Source organism: Chlamydotis macqueenii, chromosome 9, assembly GCF_036417535.1.
Source record: "Chlamydotis macqueenii isolate bChlMac1 chromosome 9, bChlMac1.mat, whole genome shotgun sequence".
Classification (NCBI taxonomy): Eukaryota; Metazoa; Chordata; class Aves; order Otidiformes; family Otididae; genus Chlamydotis; species Chlamydotis macqueenii.
In genome coordinates, this window is record NC_141564.1 from 14660898 (window position 1) to 14684720 (window position 23823).

General features: G+C 44.7%; 1 protein-coding gene across 1 annotated transcript in view; it reads left to right on the top strand.

Annotated features, from left to right (window-relative positions):
• Positions 1-2630: 2630 nt before the first annotated feature.
• FGF12 (fibroblast growth factor 12) overlaps positions 2631-23823 on the top strand; it is a 228899-nt gene continuing 207706 nt past the window's right edge. The window contains exons 1-2 of the mRNA XM_086754965.1: positions 2631-2715; positions 2854-3010. Coding sequence (XP_086611091.1) covers positions 2998-3010 — 13 coding nt within the window. The 5' untranslated portion in view covers positions 2631-2715; positions 2854-2997. The remainder of the gene's footprint in view (positions 2716-2853; positions 3011-23823) is intronic.

The window sequence follows — 23823 nt, forward strand, 5'->3', positions numbered from 1 at the left end:
TGTGCCTGGATTTGTTGCTGTTTTGGATGGTCATCAGCAGAAACTGGCACTGAGCAGATGAAATACCACCACTGGTGATCTGCTCCCTCCTGACGCATCCAGCCTCACGCGGAAGTGCCCCATGCAGACATGGCAGCATGTGTGTGGCTACATGAACGACCTTGCAGGCTGGCTGGTGCCTCTGCCCTTGTGAATGGAGGTTCCCTCTAGAGAAGGAGGCACTGTGCCAGGGTAGCAGATGGGCAGGAGCAGCAGCAGCTGGGAGACCATGTATGATCATCACGTGGACTTACAGTCTGTGGCAATGCCAAAATGGCTTAGGAGCAACCCTGAGCACAGGCATGATAGAGCCAAGTGGCCATCAATGGGGGAAGCAGCAGGTTCCTCAGGGGCTGGGGGCCTGGGCAATGCTTCTGTCTGGAGCACCATGTGAAAGCAGCCAAGCTGAGCCCTTCCTGATCCCTCTCATCTGTACGGGCTGAGGTCTGCTCTACCACATAGAAGCCTTACCTCTGTATGCACTGAGGAAAATGGCTGACACACAAGGGAAGCTGCCCTGGCAACTCTGTGGACTTGGTACAGGAGAGTGGTCCTTCAGAAGCTCACCTTCTACTTTGGCTCAAAAGGTGTGAATGGGAAGAAGTCCAGGCTCAGCACATCATCATCTCCTGAGTGCTGCAATGCTTTGTCTGATTGTGGTTTGGAGAACAACTTGATGCATTATTGAGATGCCATTAATATGTGTATATTCACTTGGTGCTTGGTACTTGCAAAGCCACAGTAGACACAGATCTGACTTTTCTGAGGGGGTAGAAGAGAAACAGTGATGAAACTCAAGCTGATCCAGCTTGCTTGACACTTTAATGCAGGATGCATAGTTGAAATCTAGAGTACAGGCAGTATTATATCCCTTTCTACTGATCAGTATTTTGAAAGGTAACCTGTAAATGGCAAGGGAGGGAAAATACCTGCTCTATTTGTTCCCTTGAATTTGCTTCTCTGTATTGAGGAAAGAAGCCTTGAAGGGGCTTCATCTGTGTTCTGAACAGGGAGGGGCTTTTCTCTTCAAGCCGACTTTTTATTTTAAGCTTTTTTTTTTTTTCTGTGAAGCTGAGTTACTGATGGCTGTTAGCTTTCCAGGGAGTGCACAGCTTTCAAAGGAGTCTCTTGGTTCCTTGGTCCAGTGTTTGGTGTTAGTGAGTGAGCCCCAGATCATGTTCTTGGTAACTAGCCTGGCTGTACCTGAAAATTTGTGGTGTTTCTTTGCCCTTACTTCTTCCTGTTGAACATTGTTCTTGAACTTATATGCCAGGAACCTTAATGTCCTCTGAGAATTTGCCTGGTTTTAGTCTGTGGGAGCTGATAACTTGAGTCCAAGAGTTTAAAAGAACTGGCTGAGGAGTTATTTAGTGCTCTAGTGTATTGCATTTTGGAGCGCTCTATTCTGATTGCATTTTGGAGCATTAGTAAGGACTAATAGACCTCAAAAGAGTTATTGTTTCATTGTCTTTCAGGGGAAAAAAAACAAACAAACAAAAAAAACCCCCACAGGTTGACCCTGGAAGTGTAGTCTGGTCAGTTTGGCATTGATGATGGGTAAAGATATAGCAATGGGGAAATAGGATCCCACCCATTGATGAAAGCAACTAAAGAAACAATAGAAATGTAATTTGCCCTTCTAGTCAAATCCTAAAGTCTGTCTGCTTTGTCAGTCCTCTGTAGTGCATAGAAACTTCTGTGGTGCTGGAGCTATCTATCCTCTACGTGTGCAGCTCCCAGCACAGTGGATGCCTTGAGCTGCTTTTTCAGTAACACAAATCATAAAAACTGGGTTTTACCATCCCCATTGTACCAAAGTTGAAAAATCTGGAAGAACTTAAGAGCTACGGTGTGGAAAAATTCCTTCCAGGGATGACTTCAGGAGCTCAATCTGTGTTCTCTGGAGAAGTGACTTGATCTTGGTATGAATGTTTTACCAACTTCTCATTAGCAAGGAATGGCTTATTTTATTAAGCACAGGGAGAGCAAAATCCAGTGGCTGGATGCAAAAGCAGAAAAGCAAAAACTAGCCATGAGGGGGATGTTTTTATGAATCAGCATAATTAATCTTGAAACAACACATCCGGAGAAGGCCTGAACCCGAGGCTGAGCACCTCCTGAGATGCTCTCCGTGTCTGCAGGTGCTGTGGGCTCGCTCCGGCGGACACAACGCAGGGAGACAGGGGTGTGGGGAGCGATCCCTCTGACCCCACCAGTTTGAGTGGGGTGGTCCCAGGTGGGGGTGGGGGGTGGTCACCTCACGCCATGTGCAACGCACACATCGCCTGCGGACACCCGCCGGCGCGTCTGCAGCAGCCGGGATGTGCGTGGTGCTGTGCCGCACAGCTGCCACCTCCACACACCCGGGAGGTGATTTATGTCCCCGGCTCGGGGAGGGAGGACTCCCGCAACAGTGAAGCGGATCTTTGCGCCCGCGTTGCGTAACGCAGCGCTCCCGCTTGCCGAGGGAAGGGGCAGCGGGGCCGGGCCCAGCCGAGCGGCCGCTGCTCCCCGCTCAGCCCGCAGCCGCGGGGCCCGGCGGTTGCCGCGGTGCGGGCCGCGGGGGCGGGCCGCGGGCGGGGCGCGCATGCGGGCGGTGCCAGGCAGCGCGGCGGGGCCGCCCAGCCACTCGCCCCCGCAGCACCGCTCGCCCAGGGACAGCTCCCGCCGCCCCAGGTAACGCGCTGCCCCCGCGGCTGGGCGGGGGGGGGGGGGGGGAGCGGGGCGGGGGGAGCCGCGGGATTTGGGGAGGGGTGCGGGATGAGGGGGCTTGGCGGCTGACGCCGGCCACCCTCGGTGCGTGCTTGCTTGCAGCTCGGAGGCTGTGACGGCGCCGTCCTCAGCGCGGAGCAGGCAGCGGCCGGCTCTGCCCGCCGGGGTCTCGGAGCTTTGGGCTGAGGAGGCACCGCGTCTTCCCGCAACTTCCCGGCAACTTCCCGGCGCTCGCAAGGCTCCGCGATGGAAGGGAAAGGTGGGTCTGGGTGGGGGTTGGGGAGGGGGGTGGGCGGCGAAAGGACCGCAGTGGCCGGGCTGGGTGCGCGGCCCGGGGCGGCTGTGGTGGGCGCACTGGATGTACTGGGTATACTGGGTGCACTGCAGCAGCGTCAGGGAAGGGGGCTCGGGGAGGCGCGTCCCTCCCCGCTCCCGCGGGTGGCATTCGGTCGGTTGCGTAGCGGAGTGTGCCGAAGGGTGGGTTTGCTTGGTTGTGGTTTTTTGTTTTGGTTTGGTTTTAATTTATTTATTTTCCTTTTGAGTGAGACAGATGTTAGTTGGTGATTTGTTTTCTTAATGCTAAGGATTTGCATAATAAATATGAGGTCTGTCCCATGTCTTTTAGCCAGCCAGCAATGGGGAGGTTTTTAAGAGATGAAAAGCATTTCATGATTGCAATGCTTTTGTTTATTTTTTTTTTTTAAAAAAAAAACCTCTTTTTTTTTTTTTTTGTTTTTTTTTTTTTTTCTGAAATGAGCAGAACAGGACTATAGAGCTCTGCCCTCATTACGTTGCATATTTAACACATCAGAACATCCTGATAGATTGGGAGAAATGCAATGAGTATAGTGCTATTGAACTATCCACCCTAGAAAGAGGAAATCATTAAATATTGTCCACCTGGCTTGTGTATTTGCATACAAAGAGGCATATCTCACCGAAATACATCCCTTCATGTTGGGCATATATATTTTGTTTCCATACATAGCTATGGAGTCCTGTATGTTTATTTACCTATCTACCTCTACAATTGCATCAGACATCACACATTCAACTGGTACATGACCTCAAAATCTGTATGTGTCAATTGCAAATGAAATATTGATGGTAAGTCAGTCCATGCAGAGGAAAGGCTTCTTGCCATTCCCACCTAACCCTAGCTGCCAGCTCTCCTGTAGAACAGAAATCTGGTAGCTCTTTAATTGACAGAGATCGTGGCAGTGGGAGAATATGGACTATATTAATTCAAGGAAAATGATGGTAGACTTGTATAACACAATACTACATACCTTCCAGGGAGCCAAGCTAGCTATATTTAAACCTCAGGTTTATTTTTATAACTATCTTGTCAATCAGGGCTGTAGTTCTCCTGTGTGGGAATATCTGATTATATGCTGATTAAGGAAGGAAGCTATTTCAATCATATGGAGGCAGTATGTCCTATAAAGTACAGGGTTTTTTTTGTGGGCAGTGGTCAATAGAATTACCAGGGCTTGAGGTCAGGTAAGTACCTTTTTTTAAAAAGTGTATCTGCAAAGACTTGACTTAGATTAGCATGACTGATGCAAGCTTTTAGCCTTGATATTTTTTTTTTATGCTGTCCACACTCTTTCCATAATTAACCTGAAATGGGACACCTTTACCTTCTTGCATGTCTTGCTGCTGCATGTCTTGATGTGAAAGAAATAGACTGTGACTTTAGTATAACACATTATGTGCCTTGTCATGCACTACACAAGCAGGTGAAAGGCTCTCTGTGGAACTTCGGATGGAGCTCGTGTAGCTGGAGAAGTTGTGCAGGGGGTAGAAAGGTAACATCTGCAATAAAAGAAAAAGGGTCCAGCTAGCTGGTGGCAAATGCAGCGCCTCAGAGGGTCACCCAGTTCCTGTCTTGTGCAAACAGTGACTGTTACAATGCAGCTGCTGCCTGAGTTGGCATTGAGCAGCTGAACAAGGCAGCCTTTTGGACCACTGGTCCTTGTGTTTATTAGTTGCAAGACAGGCTCCACAGCAGTCCATGTTCCTGGGCTCTTGGCTTTGGAAGGGTTATTGGGGGTGAGACAACCACAAGAGTCACTACTCTCTTATGTTCTGCAAAAAATTCTCAGCAGTTTGCTCTGACTAGAGATTCTTCTTGATGGGGTAGAAATGGGGAACAAATACTCTCTGGGTTTGATCTGTCTATGCAGAAAAAAGAGCCGGTCAGCAAACCAGCAGAAGTCGAGGTACTAGAATGGGACAGGTCCAAAGTAGAGATGACCTTAAAGGGAATACACAAGCAACTTTGGTGTCTCAATGGGAAAGTGAGAAGACAGATGAAGTCTGCTCACGGCAGGGATCCACTTGTGTTGGCACTGAAGTAATTCTTGAAACTCACTTAATGTTGGAGTGGCATGAGATGGCCTATGGTGCACAAATCTAACAGACTAATTTTGTGTATGTGTATAGTGAGGCACAATGCAGGATGTCTCCGCAGATGGAAGATACCAGCCAGCCAAAACCCTTCACGTTTTCAGCTTTTGTGACTAATCCTAGATGGACTTGCAGTTGCATTGCCTTACTAGGGACTTTTTTATTTATTTTCATTACTAACCAAGCCTCTGCATTGCAAGTCCTGTGTTATGAGATTGCTGCTTATATATGGTGCTTCTTTGAAGTAATCTCTTAGTTTTAAAATGCTTCTTCCTGCAGCCCTTCTCCCACCCCTCCAGTCTTCCTCGGTGCAAATCTTAGAACATTTCGAACCCAGAGTTATGCAGATACTGGGGAAGAGTGTGTGCTATATTAAGCAATGTAAAGTCTATTTAAGAAAACCCACCTTCTTGTCTCTGAATTCATTTGTCTCTAGTGACTGCTGTGGACATTTCTGCCTAGGATTTGCCATTTCAGGATGGCTTGGTTGTCTGAATGTTGCTGGTGCTGATGCTTTGCAAAGCCTGCAGTCCTCTGTAAATAAATAAATAAGAACTAAAGGCTTATCTCTGCTCATAGCAGCCATAACTGATTTTACTGGTTGGACTCCTTCATGAGAATGAAGGGAGAAGGATGTGTATCCTGGTTTCCATGCAGTGGGGTGCCGGAGTAAGGACTTTACTGTTAGGACTGTCGCAGTAAGAGTGCAAAAGGATCCTGGTGTGGGCAGAGGAGGAGATGGTGGTGCAGCCTGTGCCTCCATCCAACACTCAAACCTGGCTAGAGATGAACATCTGTCTCCTCCTGAATCCTGAAAGATAAATAATTGTAGCACGCCATGGATCTGCAATATTATGAAAAGATCTTGGTTGTCTAAAGGTAACATTTGGCCTTGTCTAACTTCCAGCTTCTTCGACTTGTTCTGTTCTGCGCATTCACTGTCTTCAAACCTTTTCCAGCAGTGAGAAGCTTAAAAGTTGTAGCTGTTCCCAAAGCTCATTAAGGCAAGGCGGGGAAGGGAGTGCATTGTGGGTGAGGACTCTGTTTTGCATCTGCTACCTGATCCCTGTTCTCTGAATCTCGCCACTACAGCAGTTCCTGTGGGCTGCAGCAGTAAGCGATACCACTCCAGGCGTCCCAGGAGCTGGGCTGTGCCAAAGCTAACAATAGTTAATGTGGAGGTTAAAGAATAGTTGGTCACTTGCCAGGTTCTTCAGTCACAGTCAGAAAGATGCTTAGCAGGGGGATGAACGTCACACAATGATGTTCAGACTCGGAGGCTGGGAAGGAAATCAACCAAGCAAGAGTCAAGCTGCACAGCATGGAACATGTCCCTGGGCTTCTGGATGGAGTGGAGAGTGACTGCAGGCTGGCCTTGCTGCAGGGAGGGCTCCTGGCCTCCAAAGGTGCTATACTCTTTTCTGCAGTCCTGAAGAGACAGAGAAATCCTTTTCTTGCAGGGAGGGAGAAAAGACACATTACTTTTATGTTGTCTGAGGTGGTGACTGTGGACTTGATGTGTTGCATGGGGGGCAGGGACATGCCGCCTGCTGGGCCCCCCCTCTGGAAGGGCCTGGCCAGTTCTTGGTGCTCTCTGTTCTCCATGGAGGTCAGGGCTGGGCAGTGGTGGTCCTGGTGAGCTTTCACTGCCTGGGCGTGGGGTAGGCTGCTGACAGCATGGGATGCATGCTGTCAGCTGGGAAATACAGCAGGACTTGTTCTTGTCAGCTGGTCTACCGGAACAGCAAACCTAAAGCACATTGTTGCGGCAGTCCTCTGATATACAGTCCTGCTCTGTTGGATAGTGGTGTCTGGTTGGAGACACATCCACCATGCAGTGGGTATTCCCTCAGGAATGCCATCCTGATGCTCAGGATCTGACCTTACAGCTCTCTTCTGCTGGAGAGTCCCAAAGCAGCAGGACTTTGAGGAGATGTATGCAGAGGACATGTATGGCAGTTGCCACCTCAGCGATGCTATCTGAGTCATATTCTCTTACCAGTCACAAAGGTTGAGAGCAGGCTTTTTGCTTTTGCAGCCATGCTGTTTTTCATAGGCATGAAATGTTCAGGCCTTCAAATGAGGTCCTGTAAAACAGCAGTAAGATCCAGTTTACCTTGGGCATGGGGTTGCCCTTCTTGGGACTGGCAAACAGGTCTGAGCAATTTGCATCTTGCTGTTTTGTGGACATGTGAAAAGGCAGAGTGGTCTGATCCATCTCTCCTCACTGGAGCTGCTCTGAAGCCTTCTTGGCCAGACCTAGCGTTATGGGCCACCTTTCTCCACACAGCTCTCTGCGCGCTATGCCTGTAAAGGGCAGAATCTTCACCTTGAAGAACTTGTGATCAAAACCCAACGTGAGCCGATGAATGTTAGGATTGCAGATGGGCTTTGTGGGCAAGGTGAGAGAAGGTGGCAAGTGAGAACATGCAGTTCTGGATATTGCTGTGCACTGTTCCTACCTTTGTGTCTTTCTTAAATGATCAAAGAAAAGATCTTGGTGATCCCAGCTGTAGTTCCTGTCCTGAAGCTGTTTGGGCTGCTCATGTTAAAACCTACCTCATTGTGCATCTTCCTGACGTGTTGTGTATTTGTTAGTTGAGTCTGCAGCACATACTGCTGAACGCATGTGTTGAAGTAATGCAGATTGCTTTGCTGAAGACTGAGTCACACAAGTCATCTTGGTTACTTCCTTGTAATGGAAACCAAGTAGCGGCACAGTCACTCTTGTTATGAAACTGTTCCCTTTTTTGGGGAACACTTGCATCTCTGTCAAGAAGATGGTCAGGGGCTTCTCATAGAGAAGGTAGCTGCATGCTCCCTGCCTTTCACAGTGATGTGCTGTGTGAGAGCCAGGGCATGTTCCTGAGGCTAGCAGTTCTCAAACTGGCTACTTGAAGTTTGCCACAGGGAAGTGTGTTTGGGGATGTAAATAAATGGCCTGATTTTTTTTTTTTATCTCCCCCACGCCCTGAGCTGTGCACTTCCATACAGGTACCAACTTTCCATGTAGCAGGGACACCTGGGTTGCCTGACCTTAACACCCTACCCCTGAGGCTGGAGTGAGGTGCTGTGAAGGTTGCTTTTTTTTTTTTCCTGTGCCTGAGGCTCAATTTCCACTGAAAGATGCAGGAGGGGAATGTAAGGCACTAAGCTAGCACCTCATGCTTGCTTTTTTTAAATGTGTTTCAGAAAACAAGTGAAATATCTGTCCCTCTTGCATTAGAAATCCCATTAAACACAAGACAAATATGACTGTGTCCTGGGTGGGCTCAGAGATGGTAAGAGCTCAGGTTGCTGTGTAGGACTCACAAATGAGCAAACATGGGCTACGTGCTGCCACCTGGGAGAGCAGATAATGGCCTAATGCCTTTATTAACCATCGCTTGGTAGCTGCTGAAATACTGTGGGCAGGCATCTGCAGCTTCTGGATGAGGGACTGACCCAAGCCTGTCTGCTGGGGGAAGTAGCATCTGTGCTCTAACGGGCCTCCTAATGAGGAGAAAAAAGTTAGTGGCCATGTTTGTATTCCTTCATACCTACAAGCCCACCATGTTACTAAAAGGGGAAAGAGGACTCTAGTAATAGGCTTAAATGTTATAAAAATGGGAGGAGGACTTAGTCATCTGGCTGTTATTAAAATACCCAAGAAGCAGACAAATTCCTCCACCCCACTTCCACAAGTTACGTGGGAGCTGTGGAAGTTGCATTTAGCCTCAATGAAATGCTGAAGTGATTTAAAATGACTTTCTAAAATTCATTAAGTTGTTCTGATGTACCATTTATATGTATACTGGCTGGAAGCGTACTGTGGATACTCTCAGTAGTGACCTGCATACAGCTGTTTCATCCGTAGTTCATGTAGGGTGCAGAAATTTGAAAAAGAAACTTGATTTTTTTTTTTTAAGCAGGTTTTTTTCAAAAGGCTTAGCTTACTGCAAGATTTTTCTTATCTGCCCTTATCTTTCCCTCTCTTTCTACTCAGCTATTCAAATCCTATCTGAATTGCATTCATTTCTAATGTGCCATAAAACTTGATATGCAAAAGCTAGTTATTTAGGGAGAATTGCAGAAACTATTTTAGTCTGTGTCTTTTGACCTATAAATGAGATAACATGATTAATTTTTACATGCAAAGCTTGGTGTTTATTAGCATGGTAAAAGGTGATTTGACAATGAAAAATATTTCTGATGGGCATAATAATTGATGCTTTCACTCAGAGTATAAAGATTTTAATAATGGTGTTATGCTAAAATGATTGAAGAATGAGTTTACTATTTGCTTGTCAGTGATACAAGGGTATTTCTTTTTTTATAATTCCTATATCCCTGCTTTTTTGAAGTATTCTTTATACTCAATAGGAGTACAAATCATCACGCTAATTCATTGAGTTTCTTCTCCCGGGTCCCAGGTTTGGCTTGAACCTTATGGTTTGATACTTATGCAGGATACACACTGAAAGCCACAGCTTGTTTCTTCAGATTGATTCAGATTGAATTAAACTATTTATGGTGTCATCATGTTTCACTAGAGATCTTGTGGCTTGAGATGATGGCTACTCAATAGTGTGCGGGAGCAATACTGCGGCATGCCTTGAGCCGCGCGGCCAAGGGAGGGCTGTGTGTGCATCAGGATGTGTACTTTCAGGAGTAAGGTGTTCTACTTGATATTTTTAATAGCAAAACATAAAATCAGGAAAGTATGGAATAGTACTTCTAATTTGGAAAACTGTTTTTCTTGAGCTGTGCTTCTGCCTCTTGTGTTTCTTCCCTCAGTTGGAAGCTGGTTTGGGCTGGTTTCATCCACCATCAGCCTTCAATAGGTAAGGTTAATTTACTGGACATAGCTACTTGGAGGATTTATGAAGAAAAGCCAGAAGTAATGAATGTTTTACTGGTATAATGAGGGAAAGTTGTTTTACTTCTCAGTCACCGAGAATGTATTATTAATGCGAAAACACTTTTCTTGAATCTAATGCTGTCTCCAAAAGGGGCTGACAAGCACGAAGGCCTCTTCAGGAAGAATGAAGATTTTTCTGGTCTCTAAGTCTCTTATGCCATGCTTATTCCAACATAAAGTGCTAACACTGATTTTTATCTTTATTTTTCTCTTCAAGCCCAGCTAGCCAAGGGTTATTGGTAGGATGGGCATGCTCAAGCGTTATGGTAGTCCCTACTCAAGCAAATGTTGGACTAGAGACCTTGAGGTATCTTCCGGCTGGTGTTAGTCTCTGATGTGACCCTACTGAGGAGCCTGAACTTTAAATCTAGTTCTGAATTCTGTATCCTGCCTCTTCCTCCTCCCATTCACATACTGGTCTGTACCCACTTCTCATATCTGAATGTTTGTCATTACTTGGGGTATTGAGGGGAGATTACAGGTGGCTGCGCAGTTTGAAAGATCTAACTTTTGTGAAATTCAGCAGTGGAATAAACTTCTGCTTTGAAGAACAGCCCTCAGAGCTTCCTCCTTTATTGATGTGCAGTCCTGAATATATATTTTAAGGGAGAGCTTTAGTGAGTATAAAACTTATCTGACCTTTGGGTAAGAATATCTTGCAGCAATGGCTTTAGAATGGTAAGAAACAAACACAAACCACCCAAATATTCCAGATGTCCAGAACTGCTGAGTTTCATCAGAGGTGATATTTTGAGATTCAATTTTGAGATTCAACTTAGTTTTCTGGAAACTCTCTCTAGGAAAAGATGTACAGTATGAATTCATTCTTCACTTGAGAATCCTTGCATTCACTGTGCTTTCTGCAATGCATTTCACAGGTACTTTAGAATAACCCCAAATTCAGTCCTATAAATGCTAGTGGCTCCAACATACTGCAAGTGAGAGGGAAACAGCAGTAATGCCAATAAAATGAAGAAAAATGTAGAATCCAGCACCTTGTAAGTATACGGAGAAAAAGAATTATTCGTTCATAAAGGAAGACTTGGATTTCCTAATTTGATGCTAACAAACCATTGCAGCATAACTGGGTTGACAGCAGAATAGGCTTCCTCAGCAAGACCTGCTTTCTGTTATATTTCCAGCGTATTTGATCTCTTTGAAGGCTGAATCTGAGCTTCTGAGATATCTTGTAGCTTTAAATTCATATTCTCTCTTACTATTGATTGGTGCTCTGGCTATTCCGAGATTGCCTGCTAACCAATGCCATATATTATCAAACAATTGCATTGACGAAGTTGGCTGTTAATTTTTAAACTTTTTATTTCTATCAGCGTGTCCCAGTGGAGAAATTACATACTGCAAATTGTAGCCATTTTGTTGCCATAAGAATAGTGAGGGAGAAATTGGTAGAGTTTAAAAAATATTGTCCCAAGTCTCCTTTTTCCAGTCAAGATTTTAAATAAAGCATGTGGAGCTACTCTGGATTTGCAGTTGTGCAGGTAAATGCATCAAAGGCCAGGTCTTTAATGCCTCACCTAACTAAAAACACAATGGAAAAATACTGATTATATGGTGTAAGACCTATTTAAATGCCTGCAAGCAGTTTACTTTATTGGTACAAATTACATAGCTTTGAGGCTTTTGTGTTAGCAACTGCTATTAAAATTGCTATATAGTACCTTCAAAAGTCAGAATATCCACCCCATCTCAAAAATTACTCTTAAGAACACTTATGAGTGGCCCTATGCTGAGACATCTCTGCCATTGCTACTGAACATAGTACCAGATACGCAGAATTACCTGTCAGTTTATTTGCACGATTCATCTCTCAGTAACATGTGTTTCAGGCTTTCCTACCTAAACTGTATTTATAGTGCATTCCTCTCCCCAAAAAATCAACAACCAGGAACAGCAAGACTTTGGAGTGTTTTGGGTGTTGGTGGTTTTTGTTTGTTTGGGGTTTTTTGTTTTGTTTTTTTTTTGGGTTTTGTTTTGTTTTTTTTTTGGGGGGGGGGGGTTGTGTCTGGTTTTTTTTTTTTTTTTTTTTAAAAAAAAGCTGGGGTTGAATTTTCCACCTCCTTTGATTAGAAGGTTCCCAGAAATAGTGAGGACAAGCCTGACAATCTGAAGCAATGCAAAGCATGCAGCCGTGGGCAGTATACAAAGAACAGAATGTGTTTAAAGTCTTAATTATTTATAGTAAGAAAATCCTGGTTTTGATTAAATTGTCCTTTCTGTGGTACCACCCTAAGGTTGGTGACAGAAGAACTGAGTGCAGAATTTAGCCTCATGTTCTCAGTTTCCCAGACAGCAGAACAAGGTATTGAGGCTGATGCTGAGCTTTGCGTGCGTGGTGATCTTTTAGTGAATGCAACGCTCTGTGCTCTACAAGTCAGTCAAGTGGTGGGGATTTTTGAATTGATGACCCGTTACAGACATGCTGGTAAACATACAAAAACACAGGCATTTCCTTTTTTGTTTAAAGGTTTTCAGGAACAGTGAGTCCAGAAGAGTCTCGCTGAATCTCAGCCCTCTTAAAGCTGGCATCACCACTACTGCAATGAGTTTATGCTCATGTGGAACGTGAGTTTATACTCAGTAATCTCAAAGGCAAGGCTGGTGTACAGCTGCTTTCCTACTCTTGTCTTCCTGAAGTAATCTTTGTTATCCAGAAGCTGCACAGCAATTTGGTCATCCAAATGAAACAGAGCATGTCCTTACTATGGCTTTCCATCATATTATTTTGCAAGTGGGCTGTGGTGGGCTATTGACTTGGAGAATATTAGGAACATGTGGACATGTCCCACTTCTGTCCCTCCCCTGTACCTTCATATCAATTCCGTAAGTTGGACTTTGGCTTGAACCCTGGCTGGGGCATCCAGGTGTGTTTATTGCTTTGCTCTTCTCCCTGGCTCAGATGTGCGAAGGCTTTGTCTTCTGCAGCTTCCCTGCCTGTGGACAGTCCCTCTTCTTAGTGTCAGGGACTTCTGTTCAGCCTTAGGGGTAGCCAGTGGCCTAGCAAAGGATAATATATGGCACTTCTGGGCTGTCTTCTGCCTGTCAGGGACACTGAAGTAAGCATCTGCCTCTTCTCCCACCTATTTGCAAAGGAGCTGCCTAAAAATCAGGTCTTCTGTTTTGCAGAAAATCCCATTTCCTGAAGCTTCTGTGCAAAATGGATTGAACCAAATATTCTTCTTACTATTGGCCAGTCAAGGGCTTCCTAGACTTACTGATTGATTCTGCCTTGGATCCATGAGAGTCTGTCAACACCTGTGGTGTTATGAACAACACAGCTGAGATTAGGGACTCATGTTTTTCAGCTAAACGATCTCACTGTGTACTGGTTTTGTAAGGAGATATGACAATAGCCAACTCTTACTGATCTCTGAGGGACTGTGGATTTCATGGGATGCTTTTAAGGCCTTTCCAGGTGAAGGTACATATGGACCATAAAGTTTTTAGTTCTTGTATTATTTCCCTAATCAACCTTATAGCTCTTCTATCTGTTGAAGTATGGAGGTTACATTGATAGGGAAAATGGTTGTTTCCAGGTCTTTTAACTTCCCTGTAAAAGAGAAATAGTGCTGTTTGCCAGAAAAGAAGGGCCACACAGTCAGGAAAGCCTGTATATTTTTTTCAAAAATGCTGTGTTTCAATCCCAAATAACATGTTCCAGTTCAAAATTATTTTCTTTGGGGAAACAAAACCAGTTTGAAACAGAACAAACAGTAATGCTTAATTTAAAACTTTAAAATTTAAATATTTTTTTTTCTATGGAATTCCCGAGGGCAGTTCAATAGAACTGGTCATGAAATTGCAAGTGTTACAATTGACTATATCAAATATTTCTGTGCAGATGTCAGCTGCAAATGTTCTGCCCATATTTGCCAATGGTTATTGTCTCAAATGCCTTGCAAGGCCATGTGAAATTGTTTAGTTTCATTAAGATGGCTCATCTGACCTCCCCTGGATGGATTTTCTTGTAGCTTTACCAAGAAAGCATCACTCAAGCCAGAACATGTTGTCTTGGTTTGTGAACTATGTGGTTTTCACCCCATGTCTGAGATTAGCTCCAGTTGGCACCAATAGCTATGAACTACGTATATTTATAGTGATGCTGCAGGGTACCAGAAATAGTGACCAAGGTGGCTATCAGCCAATGGCTGCTGAATGCCCTGAGTCTAGTGAACTGAAAAACTCATATACCTCTTTGAGGGGAAAATGCAATAATTTTGTCTCTAATTATGACCCTAGATGATGATACAGCAATCCAGCAAATAGCAAAGCATGGGCAGTGAACTCCCTTGATGTAAGACAAACTTGGATGGGTCTGCTATTGTATCCTCCTTTTTCACTGAAAGACCTATTGGACTGTTGGTTCTGTTCCTGGAGGAGCTAGTTACAACTACATGAGACAATAAATCAGCTCCTGCTCGTCTGGAAAAGAAACCCCTTGGCTCTCAGCTCAACCCCTGCTGGCAAAAAAAAGTGTGGGGATGGGGAGCCAGTCTCGCACAGCTGTGCCGAGTCCAAGACACCAGCTTGTAAATCACCTGGGTTCAGCCCCTTGTGTCTGTACTCTACAAATGGGAGAATGGCTAAGGAAACCTCTGGTTGATGGAGTTACTGTGCACATGGACTGTATGTCAGTATGGCTCTGTACTTTGTTAAATGGGAGGCTGGCTGGTGCCTGGGAAGTACGTGTTTGCGTGTACAACCTGGGGTTGAGGCATATCTTCACCTTCATTACCTTATGTAGGAGTTGTATGAGGAACCTCATGTGAATTTAGTGACTTACCCTGCTGGTCTGAGACCTTGCTTGGGTAGCATTTGCAGTTCAGGAGTGGTTGGATCTTGATGTTGTGTTGCTGGCCGTAGAGCTTAGGTGGTTTTGGAAGGAGGTCTTGTTGGTGATGAGGAAGTGGATGGTACAGAGCAGCAGGATTCCTGGCTTAAATGCTGCTTCTGAATTTTCATGTGTTGAAATCACTTTTAAACCCTCTCTGTGCTGCTGAATATTATGAAGATTGGTAAGGTAACGCAGCCCTGAAACGAGGGCACTGATGTTCAGTTTTCTCCTGCTAATCCAGAAAGTTTTGAGCTCTTTTATTACTAAAGCGCCTATTGACATCTAGCCTAGTGGGCTGCTGTTGGCTTCCCTCTCTTGCTTTTTGTGAAGTTCATAGCTCAAAGGTGCTGTCTGAAACATCTCAGATGAGTTTAACTGGAGACATGTATCCCATACCAGCTGTCATCATGACCTGCAAAGTTAAAGTTTACCAGTTATTTTTTGGGTGATAGATCCTAATAGTTTTTCAGCACTTCAGCAACGAATAGAGCAGCAGTGTTTAATGACAGAAGGTAGGAGCTTAGTGTCAGGTCTGGATGCCTGTGCTAGTGCTGCAGCATCCTATATAGTGGTCAAAGATTGTAGAAGGATGAAAGCACATCAGATCTGTTTGGCAGGATAGATATGGACAGTAGGTAAGCTCTGTTCTGGTTTTTTTTCTTCCAGATGATTGCGTTTGTAATGTGTTGCCTTGTTCTGTGGTGTGGTTTTTTTGGTTTGGTTTTTTTTTTTTTTTTTTTTTTTTCCCCTCTTTGCTGTTGCCAGACCTGTATGTTCAGGCAGTAGCCTGATGTGGGTATGATACAGTAATGTCCCTCACATGCCTAATCTTGTTAATTAAGACAAAGGCCCTAATCTTGTCCCAGGTAAAGGTGGTGATGCAGAATGCACTGGGAAAACTAGAAGTCTGAGAACTGTTTATGTAAGTGTGCTGTATCCCAGAGGCACACCCTTACGGAAACAAAGATGAATGGACTGAAGCAGCAGTCACTTTTTTTTTTGGTTACAATTGCTAATCATCTGACGGTTCATAACATCTTTTACTCCTCCTCTACTGTCAACTCCAATACTTGCTTTACAATCTGACATTCATTGGGATGGCAGAAAACTGGGATCCCATAACTGCTTTATAGTTGGTTTGCTGTGAGACCCAGCGGATGGAAATTACCTTGAATGGTAAATGAAGTTACAAGTGCATGTGATCAAATGCCAGTGTGCGTCACTGCCCTCTTCACATTTTATACTGCATGTGTAATGCTTCTATTAGCTATAACTGAAGGACTTCTTCATTTGTTTGGACCGTTTTGCAGGATACGCTAGAGCTCTGTCTATAAGATAATCCTAATATTTTTCCTACTGCTAAGGCCTGATTGATATGCTCTTTCTGGTGGCGTCTAAATCCTTCAGGATAAGAGAGATTTCACTTACATAAAACACGTCATATTTTTAGATATCAGAGAGCCTTTACAGACCTATGAAAATGTTATGAATCTCATATAATCTGACTCTTAATTTTAAAATCTACAGATGTTTTATAAAATTATTATAGTAACCTTATTGAGTTTAAAATAGTGTAGCTGGTTTGGAGTAATAATCTGTAAAATTTCCATGCACAGTAAATCTCATTTTTCATGCAGGAAAAGATCTTCGAAGACAAATATTTGCACTAATAGAAAAGACAACATGGAGAAACGGTGTCAAAGAACATTATTCTTCGTATAATTGTTTCCTTTCTTTTCCTTATGGATCCTCACTGGAGGAAGATACCCAGGGCTGTGTGTGGATGTGTGGGCTTCTAACAGGTGGCTAGTTTTAGTCACCTTCCTATGAGGGGAGACGGGATTGGGAATTTTGAATGACAGGGTTTAGGAGAGTTGTGCTTTAGTATTTGAGGTCTCTCAGATACTAGTTGGCTTGGTTTTGTGGGTGGTGGATGCATTTGGGACTGTTCCAGACAGATCAGTGAGTCCGTTTCACCAAACCATGCAAAGGGAACACTGCTAGTAAGAGATACTTGCATAAAAGTGTGTGTTCACCCTTGAGGAACAAGGGACCCAAGTCAATTAGCATCTGTATCATTGGATGCTTTTCCTGTAATTGCCTTGTCGTGTTCCCTTTGACTTCTGCTGTCATACCCATCCTGGCACACCTACCTGTGCCAGTCAGTAGAACTGGCACATCTCAAGTCAACATCTCAGGCTGTTATGCATTCGTATTTATTTTGCTGGAGCTTAAACAAAGATACCTGTAATGCTTTGTACTTGATACTGTCTGTTTGAGTAATGTACCATTTCCCCAATATAGGATAGAGCCCCAGGAAATCAAAATTCTTTTCTGAAAATGTTCCAATTTTTTCATTTGCAAAGCCCAGCCAGGAACAAGCAGTGTCAGCTTCTCATGGTGTTGGAGAGCTTTTGGCGTTAGGCAGCTCACCTTGTATATTCAGCAACTGTCCCAGCAGTCAATTAGGAAAAATTGGCAGAGGCAAAGCCTTTCAGGCCCGGTATAGACTTGAACGGTTTTTGGAAGACCCATCTCCTGGAAAGTTCAAGTGTTTCGATATTAGCTTTTACCCAAACTAAGAAAAAATGGAATGGAAAAAAAAAAATCTGTGGGACATGGAAGAAGTCAGTTCAGCAACATTGAGTTGCTTTGTTCTGATGCTTCTGTTCAAAGCAGCTCCAGCACCTCAAGGATCTTCAGGCGATATGTGTTCATATGACATTTAATGTTTTGCCAGAAGAGTCAAAAATCATTGTTCTGATTGACTTCAGTATTTTCTCCTAATGACGCATGGCTTCTGGAGCTGAACCTGGCAGCTGGACTCCAGCCTTTCCTCCCCTCAAGTCAGTCTGCCTGGTGAAACACTGGCCTTTATAATATACAGCACTAAGTTGTTGCATAGTGTTCCTGGGTATCAGTGCTACAAAAAGGAAGAAGGTTTATTGCAATAAAACACCTTTTCCATGAAGCTCTGAGCTAAACATTAGAAAGTTCATATCCTTAATGAAAGACAGGGATACTCCTTATTACAGTGTGGAAGATGCAGTTCTCCAGGGACTTTCCCTCAGTAAGAGAATGAGGGTATGAACCACAAGTTTGAAGCAGTGTGTTAGTAGGGAAAGGCAGCTGAACTTATTCTTTAACTATTTTAGGTTAGATGAACATGGCAGAACCTTCTTATTTGGCCCTGTATGATACTTCACTGCAGTTACCCTGAGACTGTCTCAGTATTGAAAATGCAGGGGTTTTTTTCTTGCATAATGTGGGGGGGGGGGGGATCAATTCTCAATAGTGGGAATGAAGGAAGCCTGGGGTCTTGTTGAGAAAGCATCTGTGGACTTGATTCATAAGCAGATGATTTCTCTCTGTGTGAGAGTGATATTGTTGCCTTCCTTTGGCATAAAGAAATAGTAGGAAGCTCAGTTTAGAACAGCAGTAAGCCAGCACGGTATTTATGCCCACTTCTAGCATTTAAGATTCCTGGAGTTTAGGGGCTTTGAGGAAATGGGTTTTTTTTCTTCTGTTGACCCAGGTATGTAAATATTTTGGTGTATATATTGAGAGATTAGAGGATGCAGTTCTTGGTCTTAAATGAAGACTTTTGCAGAGTTAAAAGAAGGCTAGGTGTCTGAGGTGTTCACTTTCTTCCTTCACCTGCCAGCATCCTGCCAGCATCCCTAGCAGGAGTGCTGTGCTCCTTATAGACCAGAGCTCAGTGCCCTACCTGCAGAGCTTTTGACTGCCTCCAAGCATCAGCCTCCCCAAAGGAGTAACACTGACACAGAAGAGGAGTGCGCTGAGGACAGAGCGATGCCTTTGTTCAGGTGGCGAGCATGGAGGTTTGTGCTTTCGGAAGCGTAACCCAGCCTTCAAAGTCAGCCTTTGAACTGCAACTTCAAAACCAAGTTACCTACTGGAAAATCAGGGAGTCCAGGGGAACAGTTACATAATGCAGACTTAAATGTGTGTTCTTCCCGGGGATGGGTGTGAGCTGCTCAGCAATTTAGAGGTGAATGCATCATCTGGCTGGTTTTGGTTTTTGCTTTTACTCTCAACTCACTGTTCACTCTCAGTGGTTCGGTGTCTCATGGTTGATTTCTCTGTATGGGAGATGGATGTTTCTCAAAGATCTATGCGTAGCGTTCACAATATCAGCTGCTGTTTAATCTCTGCCCAGATAGTATTGAAAAGCAACAAACAAATGGAAGACACTTCTCAACACTTGAAGAATAAGACTCGAGATAAGGACCATTTTATAGTGTGTACTTTTGTCAAAAAGCAGTCTATGCCAGAAGAAAGGATTTGTGTAAATCTGTCCTGCTGGCCGATTATCTTCAGGAAACGTGTCTAAGTCCAAAAACCTGGTTGAGTGTTAAATTCCACCTGGAAACTAGTCAGAAGCTCAGGATGGACATGAAAATGTTATCATAGTATATTCCCCGCATGAACTGTTGCTTGGTATGTTGGCAGGACCATGGTGTATTTAGTGTATTATCTTAAAACCAAAGGGCAGTGCTCCACTCTGAGTGTGGGTGGTGGCCCTCGCTCCAAGGGGCAGATGAAAACAAGCACAGTTATCCTGGGCTACAGAGGTACCTGAGTCAGTGCAGAGCTCCAGGGTGTTCCTGCTGCTGCCGAACTAGTCGTACATAGGACATGGTCCCAAAGCTGATCCGATATCACTTTTTTTCTAGGCTTGTGCCAGCCTTTTCCCAGCCCAGAGTCTTGTGAAACTGTGGTCTGTGCATAGCTGCTGTGGAGGTGTATTCCACTCTGGCAGCCCTCCATTGCTCATGGCAGTACCTGGTTGGGAGCCTCTCCAGCAAAGGTTGGGGTGTGCAGATGGAGACTGGGATGCTGGCTGGATTTTGGAGTTATCTAGCTCTTGGTTGGGTGAGAAAGCTGGATTCAGGGCCGTGCTGTGGAGGGCTTGCCTCCTCCCAGATCTGCAGTCCTGCTGAGATACACCATGGCTGCCCTGCAGAGCAGTGGGAGAAGAGCTATCAGAAGTGTCAGCTCTATATGCTGTGGTCCAGTGGGGACCTGCTCCCACTGCTATCTTGATGCCAGCACTAATTCTGGAAAGCTATTTAACCATGTAGGGACTGACCTAATCTCCTGCCCCATGTGAATGACAAAAGAGGGTGCCAGCACTCCCAACCACTGGGCATCAGCATTACAGATTCTTGCCTTTGCACTTCGTCCTTGCACTTATTTTTGAATATGCAATACTACATATAGCTATTTATAAGATTTGCCAGGCCTTTCCTGAAGCTCAACCAACAAGGCATCCATTAATGGATGTTTCTGTCATCAAGAAATCCCTTCCTATGTTGGTTACTTGGGTTTATTGATTTATTTTGAACAACTGCTTATTAGCACATTACATGGAATAATTGTATTGAGAAGTATCTGATGGATCTAGAGATTACCTTCTTTCAGTCTTCGAATAGTCATTTGAGGAAAGAAGCATGACAACCACAATCTTCACTCGCCTATAAGCCTTCATGCTTGCTAATGTGACAGGCAGTAGCAGGGATGCCCAGTGGGATGGGGACACAGAGACATTTGGTATCCCTTTCTGCCTAGTCCAAGAAGGTTTCAACCCAACTCAGGCTTTATCAAGGTGTGGAAATAGCTTGGCTTTGGGAGAGCCAAAGCCTTTTGGATGTTCCAGAGGGAACTGCAAGTCCCTGACCAAACCCAAGCTGAGTTGAGGGTTGTAACCAGCAGGAGAAGGGACCGTTCCTTTTGGTGCATGTGAGAAGCTGCTGACTGTCATGGAGCAGCAGTGCTCATAAGGTCTCTGTGCACGTGACTTTCCTTCTCTATCTCTGCCTAAGAAAAGGAACCCCAGCAGATACATCTTAGTTCCTTGAGGGGTTTCCAGTGAGCTGCTGTTAAAATGTGCTTGGGTTTGAAGGCACAGAGAAGGGCTCAAGGTTTGGTTGCAAGAGGCAGAAATGGATGCAGTTTTTATTGCAGGGATTTGAGGGTGAGGTCAAGCAGATCAGACTTAATAGCACACAAGTCCTTGCAGTTAATAGTAGACTGGAAAAATTAAAAAACATGTATTTGATGCTGTGCAGCTTGAGCAGCTCACAAGTTGCTCTCAGGTGCATTTGGCCAGCGGAGTTTTAGCAATGACTTCCTGGCCATTCTCGAGGTAACTAGGGAACGAACAGGGTCAATAAGTGTGTATTACCCTTAAGTCCCATATGTGCTCCTCCTGAATGCTTCTCGGGTGCCTTAGAGGAACTAGCTCAATAATGCACAGCCTTGAGGAGAGGGGGGCTAATTGTTTAGGAATAACCCTTGCTAAGCTAAATGTGTTTGAACTAGTCTCAAATGTCTGTCTCAGCAAGCAACTTGCTTAAGACACCCTGACGGGGCAGGTGCTGAGCTCCAGTAATTCTTTTGTGCAGATGTGATGAGGCTGCTTATGTCTGCTGCAATACACAGTATGGTGCGGTCAAAGAAATTACAAAATCATTGTTTGTCCTACAGAATATGGATCTCTGAAAGCCTATTTTCTAGCTAGGCAGTCTGGAGAAGTTTTAATGTGGATTTCAACACCACCTTGGCACTGTATGTGCGTTTATGCTTTTGCACTCCACAGATTCTCATTTGCCAAATAGATTAGTGTCCCCCAGGTGACTCCTTGAAAAGTGAAGTCATCTGTGAGTGGTGAAAACCAGCCAAAGATGCCCTGAAATAAGAGAAATCTGTCCTCATTGTTCTTGGATGCTTCTGAGCTTCTTCCCCTCAATCTTTTTGTGCTCTTCTGGAAAGTCCCAGGGACTAGGGTACAGCATTATTGATGGTGACTGCTTGGCTCTTTTCAGAAAAAAAAAAAAGGAAAAAATATTTTGATTTCTTAATTGTAGACACTGTCTGTGGAAAAGTAATTGGCTTATCTTGATCTGATTCTGTATTGGAGAAGGCTCTATTCCAGTATTCACTAGCAGCTGGTACTGCAGTGCTATGAAATGAGATGGTGCCTTTGGGGAATGAAACAAGCTGGGAGGGGTGTGTGAGCAGCGCCTGTTGCTGACGGAGTGCATGGTACCTGCCCTGGTGAGAGGGGATGGACTGCAGTCTTGGGTGGCTGCTGCTCAGACAGGCTTTGCCAGCTTCACGCATTTCCAAAGTGTTGTTTAGAGGAGTTTGGTTACCAGGAATAGGTGTTGCTAAGCCTGCGCAGCTCTGATTTAAACAGCTGATGTCAGGACAGGCAGTCGCCATGTAGCTGTGGAAAGGAATATAGGAGGGAGATGGGGAGATGTGATCAAATGATTCCCTGGTTTGAACTCCCAAAATAAGACTGAAATCTACTTTATTCGGTTCTGACAGAATATTCTCCTTGCCTGGGAATTAACATGGTTGTGATGCTCTTCCAGCACCTTAAGTGGGATTTGAGGCTGTGATGTTCTGTGCCCTGGAGAGTCACTGCCTCAGAGATCTGCTGGGGCTCTGCAGTTGTCACTTCCACATTGTATTGGCATCCTCAGCCTCATCAGTGTTTCAGTTTGAAGCAGCATGGGCTTTTGATCGTAAACCATTTCGCTTTCAGGACAGCATGAAGGGAACTGCGTTATGCTTTGCTTGGAGGAGGGGAGGGAGAGGACTGTGGCTTTGTGTGTATTTTTGCAGCACACTGAGCCCAAACCTTCTAACTTAATGGGACAGATTTGCAAATTCACACCTGCAAATTCTGCCTTCCCAGGGTTTTTGTGCGCAAGCTCCTTTATTCATGCCCCAGAGAGCAGCCTGCACCTGCTTCATCTTGCCTGTGAGACAGGCTGCTCGGATCAAGTGGCAGTTTGCTCTCTCTGGTAATAAATGCCTCATTCTGCAGCACTGACCCCCTTGAGGGGTAGCGAGGCCCAGGTGAGCAGGGGCCAGCAGCACAGCCCTGCCCATCCACACACTTCCTGCAAATACTGTCACAGCACAAGCGCAACAAAACATGTGTATAGAGCACTGCTGCTGTCTAAGCCCACAGGTCTCTTGGTCTGAGCTGTCAAGAAAAGCTTTTTTTTTTTTTTTTTTTTTTTTTTTTTTTTTCGTGGTGCCTTCATGTAAAACATCAAGGAGCTGTAGCATATAGCTGCCCATTAAGTCTGGCCTTGTTTCTGCTTCTTCCTAACAGTGGTTCGTGCACTGCATTTTTCCTGAAATGGGAAGATGAGGCTCCCATAACCATGGAAACCTGGTTTGTCTTCCCTTAATAGCTTCAGCTGTACTCAACAACTGTCTCCCTGGGATGTGCACGCTCACAACAGGTTATGGTTGTGTGCACCTCGGGGGATGCTAAAGCCTTTGAGCACCTCCGTCAGGCTCCTGGCCCACCAGAGAGAAGCAGCAATGCTGAGATAATGCTGGAGGGGCTTATAAAAGATGTGCCAGGCAGGAGAGGAAAGTAGGGAGTGAAGAAAGGCTCTCCAGAGGCAGGAAGATGTTAGATGCTGAATAAGAAAATACTGCATTTTGGTTGTCTTGCTGTGTGTGTGTGTGTGTGTGTGTGTTGGCTTTACATACTGGGCATGTGGAGCTTTCTGTTGTGACTTTAATGCTTTAAAAAAAGCCATTTTCCATTTTAAATTAGCAGCACTTTAAACAGCTTGTAGCAAAGAAGGAAATCTGGATATAAGCTGGTGAGCATAAAATAAGCTTTGAGATGTGGTGGTGCATCTCTTTGGTGACTGCATGTCTCCATACAGCCCCTCACTTAGTTATTGGAAGAATGATTGGTGATAAATGTGTCTCATCGCTCTTAATTTGGTGCTAGCAGTGTTGCCAGACTGGTTAACCTGGGAGAAGTGTTTTAAAAAGAGGCTTAAAAAGCTAATTCAAGAGGATTCTTTCTGCTGTATTTCTGCATGGACATGCACGCATCTCCTAT